The sequence below is a fragment of the Tachysurus fulvidraco genome, chromosome 12 (genome assembly GCF_022655615.1).
Source record: "Tachysurus fulvidraco isolate hzauxx_2018 chromosome 12, HZAU_PFXX_2.0, whole genome shotgun sequence".
Lineage (NCBI taxonomy): Eukaryota > Metazoa > Chordata > Actinopteri > Siluriformes > Bagridae > Tachysurus > Tachysurus fulvidraco.
This window is the reverse complement of record NC_062529.1, coordinates 13485327-13508371: the sequence shown is the minus strand read 5'-3', so window position 1 is coordinate 13508371 and position 23045 is coordinate 13485327. Positions and strand designations below refer to the sequence as shown.

Below are 23045 nucleotides of genomic sequence, written 5' to 3'. Positions count from 1 at the left end.
CATTTGGGACTGTTGGAATTTCTTCAGCATTGTGTGAATTTCTTTAGAGGTTGGTGAGACTCAAACTTCATTCAGGAGATTCTTCGGTGAATAAGTTATTGGCAAATGGGAGGGATTTGTTACCAGGTAAAATTGACAAGAAATTGTATTATATTCCTGCTCAGCTCTAACACACACCATGTACACAAGACTCTCCTGATGAACTACACAGTGGACAGTTTTCCTTCCTACCAAAATGTAATAGGATAATTCATGATCCAGTTCTCCTCAATGTGTGGAGAGTAAAACTTTAAACTAATTTGTTCATTGTTTCATTTGAAGTTGTTTATCTTTTACTGAATCATCAATCAACCTTTATTTTGATGCACCACGTGAAGGGGGGTGGGAGAGAGACGACTCGAGCCGACCCGGAAACACTTAGCGGGCATCCTGCGTGCTTCCGGGGTTTACAGTACAGCAAAGTTTGTAGTGTTTATTTAGTTTTTTTCTGAATTAACGAAAGAAATGAACCGAAAAGAAGAATATGATTCTTACGAGATTGAGGAACCGAGTGATGAAGAGAGAGCATGTAGCAGGTAACGGCAAAATCTTTAACTAAGCCAAATGGCTAAAAGTCATGTTTAGCTTCCTGCAGTTTATATCAATTCAATAAAAATGTATTTGTATGGCGCTTTTTACGACTGACGTTGTCTCAAAGCAGCTTTACAGAACATAAACATAGCACAAAAGCTTATTATAAAGTATAATATAAAGATTAATGTAATACAAAATCCCAGATTAATGTTAACTTTATTTAAATGTGTTTGTATTTATCCCTAATGAGCTGAACTGCAAGTCCTTTCCTCTCTCCCTAAACCTCCTCCTCCTGAATGGTACTTTGGTATAAAGTGTAAGAACGCTGTGTTTTCCTGCAAATGAACTCATTGTGCTGGCTTGTGTTGATTCTGGTGGTTTAGTTCTGAGGATGAACTCGACATCCTTCTTAACGGAACCCCGGATCAGAAGAAGAAGCTCATCCGAGAGTATCTGACCGGGGAAAGTGAGTCGTCCAGTGGGGATGAGTTTGAGAAAGAAATGGAGGCAGAACTTAGCAGCACTATTAAATCTATGGAATGCAACTGGACAACTCCTCTCACTCAAGGTAACGCTTACAACAAACATCTTATGTTTGCTGTATTGATCTCGGTGTATTTGCTGCGTAACATCAAGTTATATTTTTTAATCGTAGGCGAGACCTCTCAGGTTAGCGCCAATACACAGAGCAATGACCAGAAGCAGCAGCCTCAACAATACGATGACGTATACTTTGACACAGATTCTGATGAAGACAGCCAAGCTGGTAAGCATGGCCATGCCATGAAGATAATCCAGGACGGTTATATGATGCTGTTTATACACATGCATTAATATTTATATTTGGTTTTTGTTGATTTCTTTTTCGTGTTAAGGTTTCTCCCAGATCCAGCGACAAAAGCAGCGAAACATACTTACAAATGATGAGTTATTATATGACCCAGATGAAGATGATCGGGATCAGGCTTGGGTAGATGCCAAGAGAAAAGAGTGAGTACTGAAAAGCATACCACAGTGATTTTGATTTCTCAAATCTGATTGCACTAAATGTCTTAATTCATACATTCTACATCAGCATGGCTCCTACTTCAAGAGAGAGAAAATTAGATCATGAGTTACTGATGAGGGAATGTCATTTAATAGCTGTTAAAACATGCAAGACTTGTCTTTTGACTATTAAAAGGACAATTTTAAAAGTAGAAGGACATTGTGTCTTCATTAAGCAATTAAAATATATATAATTGGCCAATGGCTGTGATATAAGCGGAAGAAAACCCTTTTGAATGTGTTGTTTTACAAAGTAAAACGCATTGATTCACTGTGGCTTAGTTTCTTAGGAAAGCTCAAATCTGTCATGTTATATTTCTCATATATGTGTGTATATGTGGGTTGATAAAGGTACCGGAGCCGGAGACGACCAGCGTCATCTGCAAACAGAAGAAACCAAACTCAATGTCTTCCAAGCAGCGATGCCATCCTCAACTGTCCTGCATGTATGACCACACTATGTCTGGACTGTCAGAGGTGAGGGGGCAATCAGTCTCACAGTCTCAGTGATAACTGCATTTTTTTAATATCCAAATCCATTTGTATATTTGCCTTAATAAGTTTTTTTTTTACACACAGACATGAGAAATACAGGACACAGTACAGAGCCATGTTTGTGATGAACTGTACAGTGAAAAAGGATGAAGTGCTGAGGTATAAAGCAGCAAAACAGAAGAAACAGCGCAGGAAGAGGAGTCATCAGGACCAGGCAGCCACATCAGCAGAGGCTAAGCCTGAGGCAGAATCAGGTCTGACTGACTCCAGATTAGGTGGGATGGATGAAGAAGAAGTCTATCACCCAGTCAAGTGTACAGAGTGCTCAACTGAAGTGGCTGTCTATGATAAGGATGAGGTCTATCACTTCTTCAACATTCTTGCAAGCCATTGCTGATGATGCAACGGTTATTCTGAAAGTTCTAAGAATAAGTGTGTTCTGAAATTGATTTACTTGTGTGCTCATGCACAATGATGTAAAATATCTGTAATATATATCCATTTTTCCCCAGTGTTTTAAAAATGTGTAATGCTTTTTTTTTTTAAACTGGTGAGATGCAGGACAGGCATTTAATTTTTCCTGAACTTCAGTGTAACGTGTTATTAGTAGCTTTACAGATGGTTCAAGCATGTTTATTTCTTGTGTATCTGAATAAATTTATTTAAAATCTGTTGTTTTAATTAATCTGTTATGACTATGTTCCGGAAACCTTAGATTTCTGGAATAGAAATGTAATGCTTGGCTCGCTTCAGCACACATATGAATTAAAAATTTTATTTCTCTATCACTTTGCCCTTTTGGAGGCAAAGTTGCTTAGTGCTTAGCATATTTGCTTCACACCTCCAGGGTTGGTGATTTATTCGTGGGGTTGGGTGCAGATTTTTTTCATTTTCTCTGTATGTATCGGGGGTGTACTTTAGATACTGTGGTTTCCACCATGAGGGTAAAGATGTGTAGGCTGAATGGCATCTCAAAATTGTCCATAGTGTATAAACAGGTTAAATTACTGTTGTCACATTGTGCCCAGAATAGAAGACAGTATACCAAACGAGGTGTATTAACCCAAACATAGGTGATGATCACTGTCCAGTTGGACTAACATTCTAGAGTCAGAACATTTTATTAGGAACACAAGACTGATCCTGGGCAGAGAACCTTAGGATTTTTTTTTATCTTGAGTGGTCTGTGGTCTGCAAAAAGCACTTTGTGATATAATGATGATCAATACTCAGTTTTTCATGTTCGTCTTACACAGAAAATTCCAAAACTCAGAATGTTATTTATTTGTTTATTTTTATTGAATTAACAACAGAAATAACAAACTTGACAATAAATATGCTAATATTGAATTTACAATAAAATATTAAATATAGTACAGATTTTCAAAGTTTTCAGTGCCTTTTGCTTTAAAGACAGTCTTATAGAATAAATATAAAGTTCCATTTCTTTTTTAAATGATATAAAACAGGGTTTTCTTCCTGAAAATTTGTATTTGTGAATGTGAAATTTTGCTAACAAAAGGATCAGATTTATTATTTAAATACTATTGGTAGTTTGGTAGTCTCCATTTTCAAGTCCAAATTTTTCCAAAATAAAGCAAAATTAACATCAATATTCTTAACAATAAAATCACAAACATTTTCCCAAAAGGATTTAGTGGGCAGTACCAATATAAGTGAACCACAGCTTCTAAGCTGTTATTACAAAATGTATAATTTGTGTCTATCGCTTTTAAATTTCACCAAAAAATGTTTTGTTGGGTAGATCCTATGAATAAGTTTAAATGAGACTTCCTTTATTTTATTTGTAATTAAATACTGATTTGGAAGTAGCAAAACCTTTTTCCAAACAATATCATCTGTAAACCGGTTCCAGAAAGAATGAACATAAGGCAAAGTTACAATATTTCTTCTATTATCTTCTATTGAGGGAGTTAAAGGACAAACATCCTACCTTCATAGGTATTAACAATATTAGGTAGGGACCAAAGTTGAGTATTTATTCTTGTCGAATATTTAAAGTATAAATTTTAGGAGATATGGCATCAAAAACTTTAGCATAATCCTTTGGTGTTACAGGGATTTTGTAAAAAGCCAAAAACTCACCAAAAGTGAAAATAAAACCATTTGAATGAAACAACTGATCTACCAGAATTGTGCCATTCTTAAACCAACACTCAAGAAAAGAGATTTACACTTATACACAATGTCATTATTGCAGATATAATACCTATGTGGTGAGAAATTGTGCTTGTAGATCAATGACCATGAAAAAAAAGCCTGGCGATGAAACTCAGCTAGTTTTACTGGTATTTTTTAATATCGTAATTGCAACTATAGGAAAAACTGAATGCCACCCAAGTTGGAAAAGATATGTGAGGGAATAAAATTCCAAATGGAGTTGGGATTTGTGATTATCTGTCTAACTCTAAATGTGTTATTTAATGTTGCAAAATCCAAAAAATGTAGGCCACCCTTTTCATAAGCATTCATAATAACCGTTTTCTTTATATAATGCGTTTTGTTTTTCCAAACAAAGTTATACAACATTTTGTCAATCTCTTTGCATTCTTTTTTTTTTTTTATCAAGATGTAAAGCCAATACTGCATAAATTAATCGAGAAATAGCCTCTGCCTTGGTAATCAGAATTCGATCCCTTAACGAATTTACAAATCTCAGATTGCAAGTAAAGTTATACTTTTCTTACACGCGCCCATGTGACATGTTACACTGCGCCCATATGATTCATGACAGCCGCTCGGCTCATCGCTACGTCACTAACGAGTTCCACCAATCAGCTCCTTTAAGAGAAACCGGAAGGGAGTGGAGGGCTCGAGACGAACAAGACAAGCTAACAACATGGCGTTAGGAGATGCGTGGAAACAAATATCTTGGTTTTACTATCAGTATCTTCTTGTCACGGCGTTGTACATGTTGGAGCCTTGGGAGAGGACCATTTTCAGTATCCTTTACAAAACAAAAAAGATGGATTTCATTTAGATTTTGTGACAAAACCGTACGGCGGAAGTTACCGGTGTTAACCCTGTTAGCATGTAGGCTAATTAGCTAGTGCAACAAGTTTATTAGTGTACTTACTAGATGGCAACCGAACACTATTAGCGTGTATATGATAGTGTTTCATATATTTTGCTTATCTTTATCTTATACTGAATTATACTACATAAGACTAAATGTGTTATGACTTGCACGCACTGGTTAATCATGGCTCCAAACCTATAGTATTTAGACAGGCATCAACTTGTTGCAGCTATTACAGCACCTTGCTTCCAAAAGTGCAATTGATGGGCATTTGCGTCCCGTTCGTCTAAAAACTTGTACTGTGCTGAAGTTTATTACAGACCTTGATGCAGTAATGATGGTTAAGTGAAGCTTCAGAGTTCATGTGTTACTCGAAGCCTTTCAATACATTGCACGTTAGTGACATCTGGTGGCCAAAAGCCTGAAGTGCAGCTGCTCTGGTGAACAAATTTGCCCGTACAGGTGTGTTTGCTACACTGCACTTCTATGGGGTCAGAATTGTTTCGTTATTCTGAATAAATACACTATGATCCACAAATAAATATAAAGAGTTTCACAAATATGTTTACAAATTTCACAAAAGAAATGAAATTCACAAATAAATAAAATGGGATTTGCAAATAAAAAAAAAATTTATAAATTGTATTTATTTGCGAATTGCTTCCTGCTCATTTGTGAATCGCGTTCTGTGCATTTGTGGATTTGAAACATTTCTAACGTCAAGACGTGCACAAGAATCCACAAATAGGTGGACTCCGCCCACCGTCTGCTCCAGCCAATCGGACAACGGTCTCGTGGCGCTGACCAATCGTGGCACGGTCTACCTCAAACCAATCACGTTCTGATTTACTCGCACTATCACAGTGTAATATGTACTGCAAAATACGATTAAAAAAACAAATAAAAAACATTTGTCGCAGATTCGAGCCCAATCTGGTAACCCTGTATGGATTGTAGCCAGCACTAAGGGTTAGTTCAATTCTGCTTTCTTTGGAAACGATTTCAGCATCATCAAGGGTCCAGGGGTAGTGTGAAGAGCGAGTAAATCAGAACGTGATTGGCTGGAGTAGACGGTGGGCGGAGTCCACCTATTTGTGGATTCTTGTGCACGTCTTGACGTTAGAAATGTTTCAAATCCACAAATGTGTGCAGTGATTCACAAATGAGCAGGAAGCAATTCACAAATGAGCAGGAAGCAATTCGCAAATAAATACAATTTATAAATATTTTTTTATTTGCAAATCCCATTTTATTCATTTGTGAATTTCATTTCTTTTTGTGAAATTTGTAAAAATATTTGTGAAACTCTTTATACTTATTTGTGGATCATAGTGTATTTATTCAGAATAACGAAACAATTCTGACCCCATACACTTCCTCCCTGGATGATGCGTATATAAAATGTGTGTGTGTCAGTTAGCTATGACAAAGTAAGGTTTCATGTGTTTTTTTCACTAGTAGCAAAGAATATTCAGAAAGTAGCGTGTAAATCATGTATTAGTTATATGTACAGTGTTAGTACAGTTTCCATCTGGACATTAGCTCAAAGTAGAAACCCAATACATTCCTCTTTCCTATACATAGCACATAACTACAGCTCCGCAGTTTTTGTTTTATTTTATTAATATCTAAAGTATTTTCTTATACATATTTAGTATTAAAGCAATGTCAACAAATATAAACGTTACTAATACTCTGTATTAATAATAATAATAATAATAATAATAATAATAATAATAATGCAATATCAACAAATATGAACGTTATTACTACTCTGAATAATAATTCGATTTAACTGTCATTTATTACAATTGTGGTCTTTATGGATGGGGAAAAAAGCTCTAGCGTTTTGATGCACTAATTTTAATGTTTAAGTTAGTCCTTTTCTCTAAAATGCTGAATTCTTTAACCCAATATCAGATTCTCTCCTGATCTCAGTAGCAGCCATGGCTGTATACACTGGTTTCGTGTTTATGCCTCAGCACATCATGGCCATTTTAAACTACTTTGAAGTGATTCAATGACCTGCACTCCAACCCCTCAGGATGCCTCAAGGTTTCCCCCTGGTGGTTTGAAACAGAAGTTGTCCTGCCTGATTTTTTTCTCTTAAGTTTTTGAATTGAAACAGGGGAAATCCAATGCTGAGCAGGCAGAGGAGTCTTATAAACCAGTCCATTGTTATATCTGTGGCTATGGACCCTGTATGAGTGCACAACCTCTAAGACTCTAAGTACATACTGACCTGTTAGTAAATGGGGCCCTGATAGTCAGCGATCATTGTATATAAAATGCAGCAGTTTTTATAATACTTTTTCTTTTCTTTTTTTTTTGAGGCAGTGGTTTATTGAGAACGCTAAATATTTCTGATAACAAATGTGTATATTTCAGTGTATACATATTTGTAAATGTTTTATAAAGATTTATTTTGACAGGTGATTAAATGATTGATTGTCACAGTGGAGCATTGTATACGTTGTATAGAACTTGTATTTTTTTGATGGCCTTCTGTGTGGGTCAGTGCAGAGTTGTGCCTGTACAGTAAATTGATTCAGGCTGCTATTTTAAAACTAAACTGGGTGATGACACACTGGCTCTTTCTCCATGCATATTAATAAAATTAAAAACACACAATTCAGCAAAAACCTGTTTTAATTTGTTTAAACTAGATTTTCTTTTAGATGCCTTTACAGACGTTTTAAGTTATTTATTTATCTTCATGGAGTGTTTTTTGTGTACTTTTTACTGTGTTGCTGTCATTTTGCCTGAAAGGCAATTCCCTTTCGAAAGTTGAGCCACCCAAGTCTCAAGGTTAATGATCTGACACGCATTAAAAGAGGAATTTGGTTTTGATGTGGTTATCAGTCAGGAAACTATAGTTTAGTCTGTGAGGACCAAAATTCCTACACTATGCTTCAATAAACATACTTTATTAAATCTTCATTTGTTGATAAAATGCTATGCTTTACTTTTCTGTTTTTGTTAGTAACTTGCATTAATTAAATCCATTGGGAAAGAAACATTAAAGAAAAGGAAAGTTACATGTGAAAATTTGTGTGTGTGTATATATAAAAGCTGTAGCTCCCATGTTTGTCATATTTCAATATTCATTTGGATCCTTGGTAATTTAAAAACAACTAATGAAGCCGCAGAGACCACCAGTCTGCTCTTAAAGTTGTTTGAAATGTAATGTGCCAGAATACATAAAAGGCAGTACGTGCACAGACTTACCACCTGCAAGACCTTCTGTGGGAGGGTTATTACAGACCAACCAATGACATTCAGCCTAGTTCTCAGATTCATTTCGCTGGCATGGAGTCAGAAAGAAAATAGCAGCTGGTTACTGTTTAAACTGCAGGATGAGGATGTTCTCACGTACATGCTCCAGGGTTGCCTGGACCTCAGATAGAGTGCAAATAGAATGATCTGCCAACGTTGCAACTTCGTTGGTTTCAAAAATCTGCCGGAGTTGTTACGGGCCTCTTTCTGCAGACCACCAATATGAACTATACATACCTGTCTGTGCTGAGTTCAATCATTTGAGCTTGATGTTTTTTTTTTTTTGTTTTTTTTTTTACCTTCAAGCTGTTGCTAATAATTAAGGCATTACCATTGATTTTTTGCCAATTTACAGTCCCATCCGGACATATTAGAACAGCAGGAACATTTCCTTTGTTTTTGCTGTACACTGAAGTCACTTAGGTTTGAGGTCAAACAATGAATATGACGATAGATCAGAATTTCAGTTTTCATACATTTATATCTAGATGATTAGAACTGACTACATCTAGACAACTTAAAATGGCACATTTAGCAGACCACGCAAATTATTTCTTTGTAATCAAGTATTGGAATATTGTCTTAAAGTAAATAACAATATTTGTTTTTTTTTATCCATTACTTGCAATAAATTTGCACAGATATTAAACAGTTGCATGTTTCATTTGTGGAAATTTTCCAGGCATTCCTTGTAATTAGAGGTATACCATAAATGTAAGTAATGACTTCTCCATTCATTCTCCCGTTCAGGTGGTGAAATGCTGCTCAATTGTGTTAAGGTCTGGTGACTGACCTAGCTAGTCTAAAACTTTCCATGTATTCCTCTGATGAAGCTCTTTGTTGTATTGGCAGTGTGTTTTGGCTCATTGATTTGCTGCATGATGTTCCCCCCAATTAGACTGGATGCATTTCTCAGTAAACTGGCATCATCAATAAAGATTAGTGAGCCTGCTCCAGAAGCAGCCATGCAAGCACAAGCCATTACACCATCTATATGCTTCACCAGTGAACTTGTATGTTTTGGATCATAAACAGATCCTTTCTTTCTCCACATTTTGGATTTTCTGCCACTATGTGAGTGGTTCATCTTGGTTCCAATACTTTTGGGCTAGTTTATGTATTTCAATTGTGGAGTCTAATCTGGCCTTCTGATTCTTACTGCCGATGAGTGGTTTGCACCTTGTATGGCCTTGATAGTTACTCTACTGTGCTTTGGAGGTTGTTAGTGATGCCACTGTTGTTTTTCTTAACAGCTCTGACAATGTCGTCAACTAATGTTTTTCTTGGATATTCAAAATTGTTGTATTAGCTACGCCCAATGGTTGTGCAATGACCGATTTCTCAGCATCAACATGGCTTGTTTTTCTCCCATAGACAGCTCTCCAGTCTTCATGATGGTTTATATATTTTTTTAACAATAAATAGTGTTCACTGGTGAAAACCAAGAAATAAACCAATAGCGGACATTCAGAAGTATCAATTATTTAAATAGTCAATCTAACAGTGCACATCTGGGCATCAAGACCGTCAGTCATATGTTCCATGATTTTTGCTCACTTGAAAAGTAGGTTTGTTGAAACAGAACGTCCCATGTTCTAAGTTGCTAGCTGAAAATATCAAGAAATTAAATCTGAAATTTGTATCTATTGTCTCAAATTCATTTTGTCTTCAGTGCACAGCATAAAAAAAACCCAAAACAATTGAACTTGCTGTTCCAGTACTTTCAGAGGAGACTGTAATGTTGCGGCAGTATTCATTATAATTAACCACAGGTTCCCAACGCTGGTCTTGAAGTACAATCTGTCCTTCACATTTTAATGATTTGCTGTAATACATCCACTTTAACTCAGGAAGGTCTGTTAGCTAGAAGATGTGTCAGGTGTGTTGGGAGCCGGAAAACACTGAGACGTGCAGGACAGGGTATACACTCAGGCTGGGAATCTGTTTTCTTGCCAAAATAGTACATTGGTACATTACATGTTATTAGCAGGTATTTCTGATGCCTTTATATAGGAACCTACAAAGTAAACATTGTAAGCTAGGCCTGTCTAACACTATATAACAATTACAATTTCATAGCACTTTACTTTTACATGGAAGTTAAAACTGTTACAAAAAGTACAGCACTCTGAGTGCTAACATTGGTATGAGTGTAATTCTATAAACTAAAAAGACACAAGCTTAAACAATAAAAGTATTTAAGCAGGATTTAAGTATACGAAAGAATTATACCGTGTTCATATTCACTATTATTAAAGTGGCCCTAAATATGGAAACCTCCCAGTAACGCAAACATACATGGTGCAAGGTTTAGGCTAATAAACAAGTTTCTTTTTAATTTATATTTAAGTTTCAAGTCTGTTTTAACGAACTGACGCTTGGTGACGTTTATACAACATTTTAAAACAGAAAAGCAGCTTAAAGACCAAGTTTAAAAAAAAGTAAACGTGCCACACTTCAAGCTCTTTAAACTGTCGTATTACAATCGTTTAACTGAAAATATGTTATTTCTACAGTATTTAAATGCATACGGTGAGTTTCCCTGTATGCATTTTGTATGTTTTGAATGAACTAGATTTAGAAACTACTAAAAGCAAAGGGCAAATGGAGAGCCGCGATAAATTTGGTGCTGCTCACGTAGCGCAGAAGGCGCGCCCATCAACTGGGGATGATAACGAGCGTACGGGGGATTAAATCTACCGGCAAATGGCAGAACATAGCGCAGATCATATCCCCGAAAAAGAGCCATGCTCCACTCGAAAAGGTACCGATGGGATAGAGAAGGATCTTGGAGAGAGAAGGGCTGAGCACAGATCCCCGAGCCGCCCGGGCGCAGAGAGCGCAGAATCAGCATGCGCTGGGGACAGCGGGCTGCCGCGCGAGCTCCGAAAACCGCACAGTAACCATCCCAAATCAAAAGAGCACAAACGACTCAACACTCACAGACTTGTATTACAGTATATCGCACCTTGTATGAACTCATACGGCTTGTGCATCGTAGACAACTTTCTGGGAGAAAAGCTTGGAGACCGAATTCTGCAAGAGGTCAGACGCGTGCATGAAGATGGGAACATGCAGGACGGACAGCTCGCGTGTCAAACACTGGGCCAAACTAAAGCTATTCGCGGGGATAAAATCGCCTGGGTCGAAGGCACTGAAACGGGCTCCTACAACATAGGCGTTCTGCTGTCAAGAATAGATAAACTAATCACGTTCGCTGATGGCAAACTTGGGGACTACAAAATTAGAGGGAGACACAAGGTGAGTGCTGTTTTTTAATCAAAAGATGATATGATTCTTCATGCATATGCATTTTGTAGGATGGTATTTACTTCTAGGACTTAACAATATCTTTAAGACACGTAATGTTTCTACACCCAGTGCATAGCAGCTGTAGGAATATGAACACAATGGAATGATACAGTTTACACTGTGGATAGCATATAATCTGACATTTGTAACACGGAAGATTGTGTGACACGGTGCAGTTATATTAGTTCCCATACGTACAAGCTGCGCACTTGGAGGCTTTGTGGAGACGTTTTGCACGTGAACAGGCGCAGCGCTGCTGCCTACATGCGCGCGCCACAATCCTCAATGGCGGCTGCGTGCGTTTAATACGTGCATTAACGAACATTTTTCTGTACTGTAGTCTTACTGCGACTTCAGATGCTGGTCTAAACCGAAAAAAGATACTAAAGACATAACCATCTGGTTTACTCGAATAAAGAAAACATAACATTAATATCGCATGTGTGTGGGTTTTTTTTTTTTTGATACAGTATATAGACACTAAAGGCTACTATACGATTCAGTTGCGTGTCACTTCGCAATATACAGCCACGTGTACCGGAAGCATAATAAAGTAATCGGTTTATAGTGGGCACGTGCTGTCCGGCCGCGGTCCAAACAATGGCCAAACAAACGGAATGGGCGGGGTTTATTAGGCCCCGCCCACAGAGAGCTACTCCACGATCCGCACGTTCCACATTCCCAGGCAGGTGTGTGTGCGTGCGCGCGTGCGTGTATGTATGTGTGTGGGAGAAAGTTACTTAGATCAGCGAAGAAACTGCAATCGTAAACCAGGCCGTGTGGGTTTTATTTTCTTCTGAACCCAATGGCTGAAAACATCACAGACTGAAACAGACGGCTTCACGTTTGATAGCAGCAGGAGCAGGATGCCGTTTCTTCAGCATCTAACAGACTCTGAGCTGGAGCAGTTGGCTCTGGAACGCATCATACCGGCTCTGCTGGACCGCGGCTTCTTTTACCTCGACCGTTTCCTCGGTGAAGCAGTTGGCCGTATGGTCTTGAGCCAAGTGAAACAAATTCATCGTTCTGGCGCTTTGAGTGACGGGCAGCTCGCAGGTCGAGGCTCCGGAGTTTGTAGAAGTCATATAAGGGGAGATAAAATAGCGTGGCGAAGCGGCACTGAGAGAGGATCTGAGGCTGTAGGCTTCTTACTGAAACAAACTGACAAACTCATATCTCTGTGCACTGGGAGACTGCGCAAAAACACGGTCCGGGAGCGCTCAAAGGTAAGAAAAACACATCTCCGTCAATCTGCGTTATAAGTTACAATACAGTGTAAGTACAGAGCTGAGAAACCCAGTTAATCACCACCACCACATTAGGTACTGCGTTTACAGTCCACACCTTTTATTTTTGTGGAAATTCTGTAAAACGACAAAAACCTTGTTATCAACTATATATTTGGGTTCTAACAGTATTTACGCAGTCTGTAGTTCCTAATGTCATAATGTTTACACAGACTTTGGATTTGTCATATTGTTTACACAGATGTGGTGTTCCTAGGTTCACACAGTGTTTACATCAACCGTACGTCTTACGCTTTCAGAACTTTTACACTGACTTTGGGTTATAGGTCCTTGTCACATATATACTGACAGGATCTGGGTTCTCATTATGTTTACACTGACTGTAGTCCCTAGGTTCTCATGTTTACATTGAGTTTAGTCCCTAAGTTTATATGTTTACATTGAGTTTAGTCCCTAAGTTTATATGTTTACATTGAGTTTAGTCCATAAGTTTATATGTTTACATTGAGTTTAGTCCATAAGTTTATATGTTTACATTGAGTTTAGTCCATAAGTTTATATGTTTACATTGAGTTTAGTCCCTAAGTTTATATGTTTACATTGAGTTTAGTCCATAAGTTTATATGTTTACATTGAGTTTAGTCCATAAGTTTATATGTTTACATTGAGTTTAGTCCATAAGTTTATATGTTTACATTGAGTTTAGTCCCTAAGTTTATATGTTTACATTGAGTTTAGTCCCTAAGTTTATATGTTTACATTGAGTTTAGTCCATAAGTTTATATGTTTACATTGAGTTTAGTCCCTAAATTTATATGTTTACATTGAGTTTAGTCCCTAAGTTTATATGTTTACATTGAGTTTAGTCCATAAGTTTATAGGTTTACATTGAGTTTAGTCCATAAGTTTATAGGTTTACATTGAGTTTAGTCCATAAGTTTATAGGTTTACATTGAGTTTAGTCCATAAGTTTATAGGTTTACATTGAGTTTAGTCCATAAGTTTATAGGTTTACATTGAGTTTAGTCCCTAAGTTTATATGTTTACATTGAGTTTAGTCCCTAAGTTTATATGTTTACATTGAGTTTAGTCCCTAAGTTTATATGTTTACATTGAGTTTAGTCCATAAGTTTATATGTTTACATTGAGTTTAGTCCCTAAGTTTATATGTTTACATTGAGTTTAGTCCATAAGTTTATATGTTTACATTGAGTTTAGTCCATAAGTTTATAGGTTTACATTGAGTTTAGTCCATAAGTTTATATGTTTACATTGAGTTTAGTCCATAAGTTTATATGTTTACATTGAGTTTAGTCCATAAGTTTATAGGTTTACATTGAGTTTAGTCCATAAGTTTATATGTTTACATTGAGTTTAGTCCCTAAATTTATATGTTTACATTGAGTTTAGTCCATAAGTTTATATGTTTACATTGAGTTTAGTCCATAAGTTTATAGGTTTACATTGAGTTTAGTCCATAAGTTTATAGGTTTACATTGAGTTTAGTCCATAAGTTTATAGGTTTACATTGAGTTTAGTCCATAAGTTTATATGTTTACATTGAGTTTAGTCCCTAAGTTTATATGTTTACATTGAGTTTAGTCCATAAGTTTATATGTTTACATTGAGTTTAGTCCCTAAGTTTATATGTTTACATTGAGTTTAGTCCCTAAGTTTATATGTTTACATTGAGTTTAGTCCCTAAGTTTATAGGTTTACATTGAGTTTAGTCCATAAGTTTATAGGTTTACATTGAGTTTAGTCCATAAGTTTATAGGTTTACATTGAGTTTAGTCCATAAGTTTATATGTTTACATTGAGTTTAGTCCATAAGTTTATATGTTTACATTGAGTTTAGTCCATAAGTTTATAGGTTTACATTGAGTTTAGTCACTAAGTTTATATGTTTACATTGAGTTTAGTCCCTAAGTTTATAGGTTTACATTGAGTTTAGTCCATAAGTTTATATGTTTACATTGAGTTTAGTCCATAAGTTTATAGGTTTACATTGAGTTTACATAATTACTGTTTTAGCATTTACTAGCAAACCATAGCTAGCTATTCAGAAAGATGTTTGGAGTAACTGGCAGTGGTGTAATATATAATTACACCAAGGGCTCACAACTTTTACTAAATAAAAATAAATCATCAATGGATGAATTGACTGTGGCAAAAAAAACTATAGTTAGCTGCTTTTCTAACTAGCTGCTTTTACCCTTTAACAAGCTTTGCACTTCAGCTAATATAGTTTTCCTTAATTATGTAAACTATTTTTCAGTATTTTAGCTAGAATTCTAGCTAAATGTATTTCCCCACAATCAGTAATTTCTTTCTTTCTTTCTATCTTTCTATCTTTCTTTCTTTCTTTCTTTCTTTCTTTCTTTCTTTCTTTCTTTCTTTCTTTCTTTCGCTCGCTGCACTGGGGCAACAGGCAAACAATTGAAGCACATATTTTGAGTATGTCCTATAGGCACCCATATTTCATGCAGAATAAATCCTTTTAAAAAATAAAGCAAGCTGTAACACCAATTTTAATCAAATGTATCATACTGAAATTTTGGATTTCTGTTTTGTGAAATTCACATAATGAAGAACACATTGCAGTTTTGTATTCTATGATGATACTGCAGGTTTACAGGCAGTTAACCAGTTAGTTAACCAGTGTTTGTTTAACAACAGTTTGTTCTTGTGAGTTTGTTATACAGTGGAGATGTAGTACATATGAAACAGTGATTATTTAAATCCAGCAGTAATCCATAACTAATTCTAGCATTTATTTTTTATTTAACACAGAAAATATCTTTGTTTTGTCATAGGTTCACAACATAACAAAATGAAAAGATTAACAGAATGGATGTGGCATGCTCTGCATAGTTCTTCTGTTTAGTGAGGAGCATGACAAAGCAATTAAAGTAAGTGCTGAGGTATGCTAATGCAGTTCCTGTTTCCTGATCCTTTAAATAGATCAAGAAATAAGACTGACGGTAAATACAAATCTGAGGACTGGATTAGATTTTCATTTATTAGACCCGTTCATGAAGGTATTAGAAGAGTGACAGACTGTCAGCATATTGTGTTTAGCTGATTCCATAAGTGTTTGGGCAGTGATACCAATCATTTTGTCATTTTGCCTCTGTACGTATTGCATTAACCACTCAATTGGTCATACTATCATAATTGTAAATATATGGATATAAGCCTGGCAGCTGTGGACATTAATTTTATACTTTCGTTATTTGAGATGCTTTGCTAGGGCTTTTTTGTCCTTCAGTTGCTGTTTGTTTGTGAGTCTTTCTGCCTTCAATTTAGTCTTCAGTAAGTGAAGATGAGGTCCGTTGACTGACGTTAAAAAACGTATTGAACAATTCCCATGAGGATCAACTCCAGACCTTTTATCTCCTTAATGTGTCACAAAATAGCGTGGAAAAAGTTACTTCAATTACTTTTAGTTCTTGAGTCTTTGAAAATGAAAAGACTATATGAACCTTACTGTATATAGGAAAAAGTGAAGGGAGTGTTCTGCTGAGTGAAAATGCTGAATTGACATAAGTGGAAATGTGTGGGCTATTAAACTTGGCAAGTTGGGTCACAGGTCATATTACTTATCTTCATTCACAACATGTACATTGATTGTACGAACTTGAAAGCAAAGCAGAGTTATTCTAGAATTACTAGAATATTCTATAAACAGAATATCTTAGAAATGTGAAATGTTCTCTTATAATAAACTTTGTTTTGAAAACGTCTGTGTGTATGTACGTACGTATGTACGTATGTATGTATGTACAAATGTATGTACGTATGTATGTATGTATGTATGTATGTACGTACAAATGTATGTATGTATGTATGTACGTATGTATGTATGTATGTACGTACAAATGTATGTATGTATGTATGTATGTATGTATGTATGTATGTATGTATGTACTGTATTTGCAAATTTAAATCATATTAAGGTACTTTACGTAATCATGCAGTTCCTGAGGATTACTGGCCACTTTGTAGATGTGGGTATGAGCTATCTCATAGATATTTAAAACCTTCAAATCTTTAGAGAGGTAAATTCTTACTTTACTCCACCACCAATAAAAAAAATAAATAGACATTTTTCCAGCTATTTAAACATTATTATCCGATATTACAGGTTGAGGCTTATTTGTGCTGCTTTTGCAGTACAGTTTTCAGGAAGGAAATGGATGGCCGAGAAATAAGGGTGGGAAGTCATATGGATGTTTTTTGTAAAATAGAATGAGGCCTTGGTAAAAGGTTTAAAACCGGTATAGTCCAGTCTAAATCAATGAATGTACCCGTAGTTCCCCAACTATTCACCAACACTAAGGGAGTTTCTCCTTAGAGTTTAACAGCAAGACACAACATTAGTCTGTCCTCTTCATCACCTTGGTTCCAGGCCAGCGCTAGCTGAAAACTGAGATTTCTTTTTTCTTTAACCACAGAAATACCATAGAAACTAGAGGAACAGTTCAAGCTTGGGCTAGTATCATGGCCATGCTGGTTAAAGCAAAACTTTGCTGATAAAGATACTAATGAATAATAAATGAATGTTGTAGGGGCAAAGGAATAAGGTTATTGTTGCATTAAAAAATCAGCATGCATAAAATTTCCAGGAAATATGTAAGCATATAGCAGGAATGTCACTGGGCATTGACCAAACTGTGTTTAAACACTTAAAGAGTTGCAATAATTAATAAACTGATGGGAAAAGTCATTAGTAAGTTTTATTTTTCATTTTTCATTTTATTAAAAAATAAAGAGAAATAATTTTATTTGAATGATTTTGAATGCCATCTCAGTTTTTGAGGGATAAAAAGGCCATTTGCAACGTTGGTCTCTGCAATACATTCTTTTATTCAACAAGCTGTGTCATCGTCTTCTTTATTTTGAATGCACAGTACAATTACAGTAGCTGTTTGTTGTGATGCAATGTGGTTGGTGATGAATGCCACAGATAGGCTGTCAGAGCTAGCCATGCGAGAGCTGATCAAAAGTAGTACGTGACTCTTCCCACAGCTTCTCCTTCACAGGAAACACAGACTAAGGCAACGGGAAGTAAGTAAGTGAGGGTTTTTTTTTACTTCACAGCCTGTGCCATTTTCCGTTAACCTCCATCTGGCCATGGAAAATTGTCTAGCATAGATTAAAACTCTCAATAAAGATCCAAAGCTTGTTGTCCAAGAGTAGCCTTAAGTTTAGTAGGAGTGGCGTGGAAATGAGCTGGATCTGCTTGCTATCTGACCCCAGGGGGAGGGTTCTTTTGAGGCAGAGCTGAATACTGTGTGTGTTTGTGTGTGTGTGTGTGTGTGTGTGTGTGTGTGAAGCAGCTCACTCACGCTCAACACGTAGCACTGTCATTAAACCTTCACAGTCCTGGCAGTCAGCCAGGCATGCTCTCTCTCTCTCTCTCTCTCTCTCTCTCTCTCTCTCTCTCTCTCTCTCTCTCTCTCTCTCTCTCTCTCTCTCTCTCTCTCCCCCCTCTCTCTGTTTTTCATCTCCTCCTGTCCTTCCAGATCTCTCCGTAGGTGTTTGCATTGGGATATGACGGCAAACCTACGTGTGTGCCCTTATTGTGAGAAGGGGACCATGATAAATATGCGTTTACAGAAATGTAAACATGCACACCAGTGAATAGCAACTGCTGCACTTGAGTCGTGTGGTCTGTGGAGATAGCAATTATAGGAAAATGGGGTTATGTTTCGGAACAGGCTCATCGTGCTTGTGATGTTTCATGAGAGAATTTATGGGACAGCAAAAAAAATAAACTCAAGCAGAAATGTTTATGGTTATTATTGTTGTCAGGGTTGATTACCTTTTTGAAAGTGCAATCAGAGGCTGTGATAAAAAAAAAGTATTACATTTATTTTCTTGAGTTAATGCATGGTTAGTGAGTTTAGTGGTGGCAAATCCAAAGGCAAAGAAAATGATACTTGAGCTCAGCGAATGGACACAATTAGTGTAGATAGTAAACAAAATATATTAGATTATTTTGCCTATAATAAATACCAAATGTATTAAACCGGAAAAGTATTATGTGTAGATTTCTACTGCACTGTTTTACTTTTACTGTAACTTGTCAGAATCTGAAATCTTCTGAAATCTTCCTCGCTGCCTTAAAGGACTTTTTTTATACTAGTCTAATTACTTGTAGGACAGGAATCCCCTAATTATTCAAATGTATAATTTTCAAAATGATTTCCTATACTTGCCCCAAACCCCCACCCTCTGCCTGCCCCAGATTTTGAATGCCAACTAATTGGACAAAAGTAGCTGGAAAATGAATAATGGTAAAAGTATTCGCTATAAGAGTTTGATTTCCGAGCCATTTATCTAGGGAATACGTGCGTGTTCTGTGGTATTGCAGGGTATATTGCGTGCTAAATTATGTGCAAGAGCAGAAGGTCATGTGGGGCTGATGTGATATGGAGGGGGTTTTGCTTCCCGTTTCATTGTGAGAGTGAGGCGTGTTGCTATTGTACTGTGCAGCCTCACGCAATCCAGGACCTGGTGAGCTCCAGCTGCCAAACCTTCACGACTTTCTGCCGAGACTGCTTTTGATAGATGGGAAGAGTCTCCAAAGAGCCAGATAAGCAAAGGAAGCCTGCTAACATGGAATGAAAGAGTACTTGGAACCATTATCATAATGGCTCTATTTGTTTAAAGTGTTTAATGAAAATAACATGCTGTTTTAGGAAAGTAAGCAACAATGTCTGAGTGCCACATTACCATCACTAGCCAGAGTCTTTTATTTCTCTTTACATCATAGGAATTTTTACACCTATAACAATTTTTAATTTTAACCATTTCTATCATATTTATTGTGGGATGTCAGCGAATGAATTTAGTACCTGTTGTCACTAATATTATAGCACAATGAACTTGATCTCAATCTAAAGCTAATTAAACAAACATTCATGTTATTCAGGAAGGTTTTTAAAAGCTGGTTTGATAAGCTATCAGAAAGAATCTTACTGGTTTTATATTTTAAACTTTTCCTGTATAAAAAGTATCCTATTTAATTTTATATATATATATATAAGTTTGTATTGGTTTTAACAGTTTGCATTTGAAATAAATAAATAAATAAATAACCAGCCAACCATTCAACATCGGTCCTGTCATGATTTTAGCGGTTGATGTTGGCATTGTCAAACATCTTACAGAAATGTACACCATGTCAACTTTTATTAGATATTTTTTCATTAATTATCTGCTTTTAAAAATGCATATCTTTGAGTACTTGCCTCACATTGTCTTTTTATTGTCTGTTTCAGGCAATGGTAGCATGCTATCCAGGAAATGGTGCAGGTTACGTGAAACATGTGGATAATCCTAACGCAGATGGCCGTTGTGTCACCTGCATCTATTACCTGAACAAAAACTGGAATGCCAAGGTAGCCTGGATGTTAATAGCTTGTGCCTCCTGAATGGCACTGAGGGTGCTGCAGGTATGCACTTATCATGCCTTTTTTCTTCTTCAAAGGAGCATGGAGGAGTTCTGCGCATTTTTCCTGAAGGAAAATCGTATGTCGCCGACATTGAACCTCTGTTTGATCGACTCCTGCTTTTCTGGTCAGACCGTAGGAACCCTCATGAAGTACAGCCATCATTTGCTACCAGGTGCGTGTATGTGTGTGTATATGTGTGTATATGTGTGTGTTTGTGTATATATATGTGTGTGTGTGTGTATGTGTGTGTATGTGTATGTGTGTGTATGTGTGTGTATGTGTGTGTGTGTGTGTGTGTGTGTGTGTGTGTGTGTATATATAAATATAAATATAAAAATAATGTGTGTGTGTGTGTGTGCATAAATAAATGAAAAATAAACAAATATGCATTCTTGCTACAGGGAGAGTTAAATTCTATGCACTGCATTTCTCTTGTAGGTATGCAATCACTGTGTGGTACTTTGATTCAGAGGAAAGGGCTGAAGCCAAAAGAAGATTCAGGGATTCGACAGGTTTGTTTTGCTAATCCTCAGTGTTCCGACTCTTTTCTTTATTCATATCAAGTCACTGAAGTAACTCTAACTTCTTTACATTTTAGCCTCTTCACAAAGCAGCACCACATCTTAGCAGAAGAGATTGAGACAAAACTTTCTCCACTGAGAAGTGTGTGTTTATGTGGTGTGTGTGTTTGTGTGTGTGTGTGTTTTAGCCCTTTTGCACTTAAGGTACCGGCGCTTCCTCCTCAACCATGCCTTTGCCGTTGCAGTTTTTGTAAACTCAGACTCCATGTAACTGTCCTGCAACACTGCATTCTGTAACATGATGCTTCTGTGGAAAAAAAAAACAATAAAAAAACATAAGCAGTGATTATTATGTTCATATAAAATTATGTTTATAAAAGGAATGACAGAAATATTCAATACTTTCTAGTGGGTATGGACGATGGATGAAGTAAAAAAATTTTCATTAATCTTTTTTGATAAATGTTTGTCTGTATTTGAAATATTTCCAGTTTTTAGTGCTTCTCTGTTTTCCTATGTAAGGGGAGCTAATTTGATTTAAAATTTTGACCTCAACCTTAAAGCAAATGGTTAAACCCATTTATGGTTTAAAAAAAGTGGAACTGTCACCAGATGATTTACATGGCCTATGCGGCCCTAAATACTTACACAGATTTCATTATTTTTCACATTGAATACTAATAGTTTTCCACAGAAATGTTTCTAAAAGTATATCATTATGATGTGCTTTAATATGTGATGTGTGTGATGTATGTGGTGTGTGATTTCTCCTTATCAGAATGTAAGTGTATATTGGTTTGCTACATTAAAGTATAACAGCACAGTGTAACGCTGTATAAGCAAAATAATAGTATTTCTTTCTGGTAGTTTAAATGTTTTAAATTGCCTGAATTTTCAGAAGATGAACACTTCAACAGATCCCATCATTTTATAAATTAATTATACTTTTACAGAATTAATATTATGAATATTAATTGTAATGGTAAATGCCATTTTAAAAAAATTAAGTGGTGTTCCTGACACTAACAAGTCACAGTGGTTTATAGGCCAGCATTAGTATTCACTGTCAACTGGAAATTTTCAAAAGTCTTTCATTGTTTAGAAGCAGCTGTGCTGTGTTTAAACTACACGGGTGTCTGACTGTAATGTCTTTAATGCATATAATGTAAAATGAAAATGATAGTTGGCTATAACATTGCTAAGACTGGCTATCTAGATTTTCTTTCTCTATGCCTCATCTGTAAATAAACAAGTGACTCAATTATTTGTGTTCATGAATTCATTGTCTTCTGAATGTTGTTTAAATGACAAGTGCTTGTTGTAAAACTTGTTGTTCTATATAAAACTTAAATACATTAGTGGCCTCAGCATTAACAGGAGTTGTAATATACCGGACATGTACAAAAGTCTACACACACACACACACACACACACACACACGTGTGTGTGTATATATATATCTCAATATATATTATACATAAGTTTGCGCATCCCTAGACTAATACTCTGTTGAAGCATAGTTGATTTAAATACATGACTCAGTATTTCTGGGTAAGAGTCTATCATGTGCCACAAATTTTCCAACTCTTTCTTGCAAAAACATTCTAGCTCCAGCAAACTGTAAGGGATTTTGCTGTGCACAGCCTGCTTCAGGTTACCCCAAAGATTTTTAGTTGGATTCAGGTCTAAGCTCTGGCTAGGTCATTCACAAACACTGATCTTTTTGGTTAAACCTTTGCTTTGTTTTGTATGCATAGGATCATTGTTTTTTGAAATACCTTCAGCTTACAAGCATACATTTGAATATTTTGAACTACATTCACTGGTATTTGCAGCTATTCATGATTCCCTCCTTCTTGATAAAAGCTCCAGCTCTGGCTAAAAAAGAAGCTCTAAAACCTTGTTTTTTAAACCCAACCATAACTATTCGTATTATTTATAATAAGACTAATTCCTTTTGGAATTAGTCTTATCAGAATATGATACATTTTACCACAGAGCATATATATTTTTTGTGAGAATATGAGATTTTTTACATATCCAGAGAATAATCAGTACTTGTCAGAGATAC

At 36.2% G+C, this 23045-nt stretch overlaps 3 protein-coding genes across 4 annotated transcripts; all 3 read left to right on the top strand.

Moving 5' to 3' along the window:
* Positions 1-401: 401 nt before the first annotated feature.
* Positions 402-2785, top strand: LOC113659558 (e2f-associated phosphoprotein). The gene is made up of 6 exons (XM_027172424.2): positions 402-575; positions 957-1141; positions 1229-1339; positions 1449-1563; positions 1972-2097; positions 2200-2785. The coding sequence occupies exons 1-6, from the start codon at positions 505-507 to the stop codon at positions 2510-2512; spliced, it is 921 nt and encodes a 306-aa protein (XP_027028225.1). The 5' UTR covers positions 402-504; the 3' UTR covers positions 2513-2785.
* Positions 2786-4919: 2134 nt separating this feature from the next.
* Positions 4920-8095, top strand: sptssa (serine palmitoyltransferase, small subunit A). The gene is made up of 2 exons (XM_027172895.2): positions 4920-5078; positions 7076-8095. Exons 1-2 carry the CDS (start codon positions 4976-4978, stop codon positions 7177-7179), a joined length of 207 nt encoding a protein of 68 aa, XP_027028696.1. The 5' UTR covers positions 4920-4975; the 3' UTR covers positions 7180-8095.
* A 2993-nt stretch (positions 8096-11088) lies between these two features.
* On the top strand, positions 11089-22235 carry egln3 (egl-9 family hypoxia-inducible factor 3). Of its 2 annotated transcripts, none has more exons than XM_027172886.2 (5): positions 11089-11692; positions 20280-20399; positions 20489-20625; positions 20892-20965; positions 21052-22235. In XM_027172886.2, the coding sequence occupies exons 1-5, from the start codon at positions 11138-11140 to the stop codon at positions 21078-21080; spliced, it is 915 nt and encodes a 304-aa protein (XP_027028687.1). In that variant the 5' UTR covers positions 11089-11137; the 3' UTR covers positions 21081-22235. The 2 variants fall into 2 exon arrangements, with proteins under 2 accessions (XP_027028687.1, XP_027028688.1); XM_027172887.2 differs by lacking the exon at positions 11089-11692 and adding an exon at positions 12389-12969.
* Positions 22236-23045: the final 810 nt, after the last annotated feature.

Bases quoted from the DNA above. Each gene is read 5' to 3' on its own strand.
- LOC113659558 (XM_027172424.2), top strand. From the start codon at position 505: ATGAACCGAAAAGAAGAATATGATTCTTACGAGATTGAGGAACCGAGT. The intron at 1,142-1,228 runs GTAACGCTTACA...TTTTAATCGTAG, and splicing joins GACAACTCCTCTCACTCAAG to GCGAGACCTCTCAGGTTAGC. The intron at 1,340-1,448 runs GTAAGCATGGCC...TTTCGTGTTAAG, and splicing joins TGATGAAGACAGCCAAGCTG to GTTTCTCCCAGATCCAGCGA.
- sptssa (XM_027172895.2), top strand. From the start codon at position 4,976: ATGGCGTTAGGAGATGCGTGGAAACAAATATCTTGGTTTTACTATCAG. The intron at 5,079-7,075 runs GTATCCTTTACA...ACCCAATATCAG, and splicing joins TTGGGAGAGGACCATTTTCA to ATTCTCTCCTGATCTCAGTA.
- egln3 (XM_027172886.2), top strand. From the start codon at position 11,138: ATGGCAGAACATAGCGCAGATCATATCCCCGAAAAAGAGCCATGCTCC. The intron at 11,693-20,279 runs GTGAGTGCTGTT...TGTCTGTTTCAG, and splicing joins AAATTAGAGGGAGACACAAG to GCAATGGTAGCATGCTATCC. The intron at 20,966-21,051 runs GTTTGTTTTGCT...TTTACATTTTAG, and splicing joins AAGATTCAGGGATTCGACAG to CCTCTTCACAAAGCAGCACC.